Source organism: Tarenaya hassleriana, unplaced genomic scaffold, assembly GCF_000463585.1.
Source record: "Tarenaya hassleriana unplaced genomic scaffold, ASM46358v1 Cleome39, whole genome shotgun sequence".
Taxonomy (NCBI): domain Eukaryota; kingdom Viridiplantae; phylum Streptophyta; class Magnoliopsida; order Brassicales; family Cleomaceae; genus Tarenaya; species Tarenaya hassleriana.
Genome location: NW_010966822.1, coordinates 1065929 through 1072673, shown reverse-complemented (window position 1 = coordinate 1072673; position 6745 = coordinate 1065929). Strand labels below are relative to the sequence as shown.

Below are 6745 nucleotides of genomic sequence, written 5' to 3'. Positions count from 1 at the left end.
ATAACGTTAAATTTACAGTGATCTTACTAATTCATTATGTTCATACCTTGTATATCTTACTAATTATTTGATTAAAACATCATAAATTTAATGTTATGATGAATGAGATCAACATGTGATCACACTATATTTCAGGTCACATAGGTCACATAATCACAATTGGAAAATAGTATGTGTTGAAGTAAGAATAGCAAAGTAATGGTATTTTTGATAATGATTCGTTTAAAATAGCATTATATCAAAAATATTTTTATTTTGCTATTTCTACTTCAACATATATCATTCTCCAACAGTGATCATGTGATCTATGTGATCCAAGTACAGTGTGATCACATATTGATTTTATCAATTATAACATTAAATTTATGGTGATCTCACTGATTTATTATGTTTATATCTTGTATATCTTACTAATTATTTGATTAAAACATGTGATTATACATACTATATTCATACTATATTTGGTCATAGTTAGATAAGGTGGATTAAGGATATTTTTGATAATTACCGTTTAAAATTCGGAATAAACCAGGCCCAACGGAGATGGGAATATTGATATCTGAGAATCCAATCCATCGTCTTCATCACCACGACATCTCAAACCCTAACCTTACCGTGACTGAGATCTCATCGGATCCGGTGGATCTATGTCCGATCTGCACCATACTCAGCTCCCAACAGTTGATTTGGTATGCTGAATCGGAACCAGATTTAAGGAGGAAGGGAGCAGCATGGGAGCTGAGAAGAAATGGCTTTTCACTCTCTTCTCCGTTGTATTTGTGTCGGTGTTACTGCTCTTGCTCTACTCAATCTCTGCCTTCAGTTCTGCTAAGCCCTTCCCTTCCGCAATCCGTCACGGGGCTCATTACCCACCCTCCTTCGCCTACTACATCACCGGTGGTCGTGGAGACAAGGACAGGATATTTCGCTTGCTGCTCGCTGTTTATCACCCCAGGAATCGCTATCTTCTGCATCTGAGCGCCGATGCCACCGACGACGAGAGGCTTACACTCGTGACCGACTTGAAATCCGTGGCTGCTGTGAATGCCTTTGGGAATGTCGATGTGTTGGGGAAGGCAGATCGTCTCTCTCACATGGGCGGTTCTCACACTGCTTCCACCCTTCACGCTGTCTCCATCCTCCTCAAGCTCGATCCCTCTTGGAATTGGTTCATCCAATTGAGCGCCTTCGATTATCCCCTCCTTACTCAAGACGGTAATAACCACTCTCTCTCCTTAGAATTGCTTGAAATCCTACTCTACATGTCTCGACTCATCACGCGTTACTTGGTTATTGATCTACTTGCCTTCTTGATCATGATTCCACTGCATCTGTGAATTAAGATCATCATCCACGAGTTTGTTCTGCTTGTATTATGATGTTTTATGCTTTTAGGTCCGATGATTAGCTGCTTGAGATTGCAGCATCCCACGCTCCACTCTCGAGTCAGATTTTATGACCAAAATAGCCATGTGACATGTGATCCAAATGAAAATATGTATGTTGAAGATTGTTTGAGGATCCTCTGCCCTCAATCTCTTTCATGAATACCTGAGCTGATGTACTTGCTGCCAGTACCCAGTCATCTTAGCTGATATTCCACCATTTTCTTTGTTGTCATTTCTGTTTGTCATTAACATTTTTGACTCATGATTGCTTTCAGACTTATCCCATGTGTTCTCCTCGGTAAACCGAAACCTCAGTTTCATTGATCACACCAGTGACCTTGGGTGGAAAGAGTAAGTAAATACTGTTTGTGGTCTTTTGTTCCTAAAATGGTTGAGTAGGCTGAATGCTAACGGGTTTGTTTTCAGATCTCAAAGAATCCAGCCTATTGTTGTCGACCCAGCTCTTTACTTGGCCAGAAGAACTCAGCTCTTCACTGCTACAGAGAAACGGCCAACACCTGATGCCTTCAAAGTTTTTACAGGCAAAGATTCAGTAACTTTAGTTCTGTTACTGCATCCATGTGCTCAATGCTTTCTACCGAAATTGAAAACAATTGGCTGGTTATGTTGTGCAGGCTCACCTTGGATTGTGCTGAGCAGATCTTTCCTAGAATACTGCATCTTCGGTTGGGACAACTTACCCCGAATCCTCCTTATGTATTTTAACAACGTTGTTCTGTCAGAGGAATGCTACTTCCACACCGTAATCTGCAATGCACCAGAGTTCAGAAACTCGGCAATTAATGGTGACTTACGGTACATGATATGGGACAGCCCACCGAAGATGGAGCCCCATTTCCTCAATGTCTCAGATTATGAGCAAATGGCTCAAAGTGGGTCAGCGTTCGCAAGACAGTTCCAGCAAGATGATCCAGTGCTTGACATGATTGACAGAGAGATCCTGAAGCGTGGGCGTTACCGGGTTACTCCAGGAGCTTGGTGCTCAAGGCACGGCAGCTGGTGGACAGACTCTTGCTCGCAGTGGGACAATGTCAACGTAGTGAAGCCTGGACCTCAGGCGAAAAAACTAGAGGAGACCATAACAAATCTTCTTGACGATTGGAATTCACAGGCGAACCAGTGCAAGTGAAGGGTTGCTAGGAGAAGAGGGCGCACATCACACATTCTTTTGAGTCTGTAATCTTATTCTTTGGGCAACTTGGTCGCTGGATTTATAGGACAAGGATAAGAAAAGGGAAGGAGTGATTTTCTTCCCAGATTTTGTAATTCCTTGAAGAGCCCCTAGTTTAGTCTCCAATGCTCGGAGAGGATATCCTTCTTGATTTTACCATTCGACGGAACGTGTTGTATCCCTGACGATGTCTATATGGGTTATCCTTGAGACTGGCAGAGCTCAAGTCATGAATTCATTCCCTGGACCGAAATTCGTTTCCTTTTTAGTTCGAGTCTTTACAAGACAGTAGTAAATCACACTTGAAAAAAAACCCCGGTGTCGTAACCTCCACGAGAACGTGTTGTCTGTTTGTCTCCCGTGGATTGCGATCTTGGCTTGATGAAGCCTACTACCAGACAACCAAAAAATGTGGCTGGTTTCAAATTTTATAGGAGGTCAACTATCTTGCTTGACATTTGTTAGGTTCCATGGGATGGGAGAAGAAAAAATAATAAATGAAGATTTGTTCTTGATGATCTACGGCAGTCTCTAAATCCATGTACTGCCATTGACATGGCATCTCCTATCACATATACAAAGGACTCAGATGACATTGTCATCGCGAGGAACGGCAATGATGTTGTGCCTTCTTTGAAGTTGTTATTGGAGAATCATTTTAACATCAAGGACATAGGTCAACTCAAATACTTTATGGGATTGGAAATTGCTCGAACATCTCAGGGAATTTCTATTTGCCAGAGGAAATACTGCTAGGATTTGTTGTCCGAAACTGGGTTAACTGGATGCGAACCAGTTCCTATTCCAATGTATCCAAATTTGCATTTGAGTCAGGATTCTGGTACTTGATTGGAGGATCAAACTTCTTACAGGGCTTTGGTCGACAAGTTGTTGTACTTGACGATTACAAGATCTGATATTACACTCTGTTTATAAGTTAGTCAATTTTTGTCTTCACCTGCTGACAAACATTTACAGGCTGCGAACATGGTAGTTCGTTTCAGATTTGAAGCGACACGCCTTTGCCGATGCCGACTGGGCAACTTGCCCAGACACACGACGATCAGTGACGAGATTTTGTATCTTCCTCAGTAAATCTCTAATATCTTGGAAGTCGAAGAAACAAAATACCATTTCTAGAAGCAGTACAGAGACTGAGTACGAAGTAGGGCTGAGCGTTTATGTTCGGTTCTTTGGGACCGGACCGACCCGAAACCGCTGTTATTTCCCGAATGGTAACATTTTTAGAGAACCGAATTTTTTCGGAACCGAAACAAACTTTAAAAATCCCTAAAAACCGAATATTTTTAAAGGAAATCTATCACTTTTTTTATAAAACCTGGAACCGAACCGATACCGAAACCGAACCGTAACCGAATACAATAAAAAACCCGATTGGTACCTATTTTTGTAAAACCGAAAAAACCGAACCGATCTATTCCGTCCCAAACCCAAACCGTTTCCCGAAACGCCCACCCCTAGTACAAAGTATTAGCAAATACATCTTGCGAGATTACTTGGTTTGTGAATGTGTTGAAAGATCTGGAGATTGAAGTGCCATTGCCCATAAACATTATCTGTGACAATAAATCGGTTTTGCATCTAGCTTCAAATGTCGTTTTTCATGAGAGAACCAAACATATCGAATTGGATTGCCATCTGATTCGAGAAAAAGCTCAGACAGGTTTGATCAAGTTGATGCATGTGAAATTTGACAGTCAGTTGGCAGATTTTTTGACAAAATCAGTTGCAACCTGCGGTATTTTTTATGATGTTTGGTCGTTTATCTATTTCGAATCTATATTTTACTGATGAAAATTATAGATTTGAAGAGGGTTATCACATATATAAAAGACATAACTTTATAGGCGTGTATGTATAGGTGCGTGTATAGACAGAGTCATATTTAAGCTCGGTTGTATTGAAAGTTACGGTATAGAAAAATAACAGAAAATTTTTCCACACTTTCTCTCACATTTTCTCCCTCAACTGCTCACGGATTGTTACTCCTGATATCTCCTCCTGTACCATATTAGAAAAGGTAGTGAACTTGTAAGAACAACGGTCAATGAAATATTCATGTAGATGTTTGTGGTAAGTTTAGAAGCATGCTGAGTCTCGGTGTTAATATAAGCGCGGAGGAGCACTAAATGCCTGCCCGAAAACGACAAATAAGAAACTACAAACCATCGAGTTTTCAAATGTTTAACGACAGTGGTCCCTCTCCCAGTCCGATCGCACATACGTCCACAGGTGCTTTACACGACGTGTGTCCCCGGGAACTTAATGAGTTTGCCTTTTAGATATAAACTATATATGTCACTGAATACTTCCAAAGTCCGTACATGTATTCCAAGTCATCAATGTTACACCAACGGCTGAAGATAATGGAGGAAAAAAAGGAGTTAGAAAAGAGTTGCTGTTTATCTAATGAGGAAATGGCATTATATAAATACATATATGTGTGTGTAGATATATATATATAATTAAACCAAAAAGATATATATATAATCTTTACCTGGAATCTGCCTAAACCAACATAGGTAGTGATGATGGAAGGCTGGCCCATTTGAGGCAAAATGAGGTGGGACTAATGATATTGATAGGTTACATTCCAGGTGCTTGGCTGACTCATATGCCTCGACCAGCTCACACGATTGCAATGAATGGCAATGTTATTTGTTGGCCACTCACCCAAAAAAAAAGAGATGATTACACACTTTGCCACTCCTGGTTTTGGAATATATATTAAGACTTGTCTTGATTTTGGCCGCGCAGCATTGGCATAAGAATAAAGAGAGAGTTGAACTACTTCTGGTTTGTTGGGACTCGGGAGCATAGTATTGTGGAGAAATAAACAATTGAGCGTCTTCGACATTACCCGTAGCTTTTTTTTTCTCATCGCTTTCGGCGGGGGATATTTTTGTGTATGTATCCCGAAGTGCTTTTCTTTTTATTCATTTTCTCTGTGTCGCCGGACACGAATGAATTCATGTAAAAAAAAGAGAGAGAGAATGAGATATATGAAGAAATACCCATCTCTGACGTGGTCGAGTGGCTTTCTCAGCGCCAAATGTGTTTTGAAGGTATACCATTCGATTCCGTATGTTGAGGGGATGCAATAAAATGCTTAAAGACTACCCCGGATCTTAGAGATGTAAGTGGGGCGAAAGCCCGGTGAACCTCTCCGTTGACAAAAAAAAGATATACGAAGAAGTATGTGATCGCGAGGTTAGAGAGTCAAAAGTCCTCCATGACTCGACTAAGCGGAGATAGTGATAGGTCTGTCGATTTGCCTAATTTGTACCAAACTTCAAACCATACGCTCCATTAGTTTTTTCTACGCGATGCGATTCCAAACGACAACTCCGACTTTATTGTCAAACACTGGTACCATTTCTGACGAGTTTCACTAAATAAAGGCCACAAAAAACCCAGTGGCTGAATGGGCATAAGTCAACTTCGAATAATTCGTATCTTGCAAGTCAAAACATTAAATGCAATGTCCAGTTTCCATTGGATAAAAAAAGAGAAGAATTTGAGATAATTTGTACTGTTACAGCTCTTTTACATAATGTTTTGGGATATATGTTTTTTTTTTTATACTCCAGAAGTTTACCGGATCTTTGGTCTGACTATATTTTCCAGAGGAACGGAGAAGCCCCAGATGAATATCCCTCCCCACGTTTAGGTACTCTCAGCCAATTATTTTCCTTTGCTTTTAAAACTATGTAAGCTCAAGTGACACACACACACACGTATATGTGGGTGGGAATATGTAACACACACGGACGGTGAAAAGGAAATGGCATTTGCACATCATGCAAGCAACCGTGAACATGTTGTTGGGATAAACGCAAGGCTGTCAAAAAAGTCCGAAACTTGATACCCGACTCCAATCCCCCCCTAAAATTTATGGACTTAGATTTTCAAAATCAAAACCCGTTTGTTCATCGCGTCGGGCTAGCCGAGCCCGGAAATTTATGGGCCAAAAGCGAGTTTCGGACCGGTCTCACCCGTAAGCCTGAGCCCGACCTATAGATTTTGGTATAGATCGGGTTGGGCCAGTCCGCACAATACTTCTTTGTAAATATATATTTTTTTCTTTTTTATTAAGAATTTTTTTAAAATATATATATATATATATATATATATATATATATAT

The 6745-nt window shown here is 40.4% G+C and overlaps 1 protein-coding gene and 1 long non-coding RNA gene across 2 annotated transcripts; one reads left to right on the top strand and one right to left on the bottom strand.

The window, feature by feature from the left end:
• Window positions 1–544: 544 nt before the first annotated feature.
• LOC104823020 (beta-glucuronosyltransferase GlcAT14A) lies at window positions 545–2848 on the top strand. The gene is made up of 4 exons (XM_010554428.2): window positions 545–1215; window positions 1664–1739; window positions 1815–1930; window positions 2024–2848. Exons 1-4 carry the CDS (start codon window positions 732–734, stop codon window positions 2536–2538), a joined length of 1191 nt encoding a protein of 396 aa, XP_010552730.1. The 5' UTR covers window positions 545–731; the 3' UTR covers window positions 2539–2848.
• A 1649-nt stretch (window positions 2849–4497) lies between these two features.
• LOC104823019 lies at window positions 4498–5659 on the bottom strand. Its single transcript, XR_773287.1, has 3 exons — window positions 5099–5659; window positions 4768–4958; window positions 4498–4602 (listed from the first exon to the last, which is right to left on the bottom strand). It is a non-coding gene; the product is annotated as an uncharacterized LOC104823019 (long non-coding RNA).
• Between the last annotated feature and the right edge of the window lie 1086 nt (window positions 5660–6745).

Bases quoted from the DNA above. Each gene is read 5' to 3' on its own strand.
- LOC104823020 (XM_010554428.2), top strand. From the start codon at position 732: ATGGGAGCTGAGAAGAAATGGCTTTTCACTCTCTTCTCCGTTGTATTT. The intron at 1,216-1,663 runs GTAATAACCACT...GATTGCTTTCAG, and splicing joins TCCCCTCCTTACTCAAGACG to ACTTATCCCATGTGTTCTCC. The intron at 1,740-1,814 runs GTAAGTAAATAC...GTTTGTTTTCAG, and splicing joins AGTGACCTTGGGTGGAAAGA to ATCTCAAAGAATCCAGCCTA.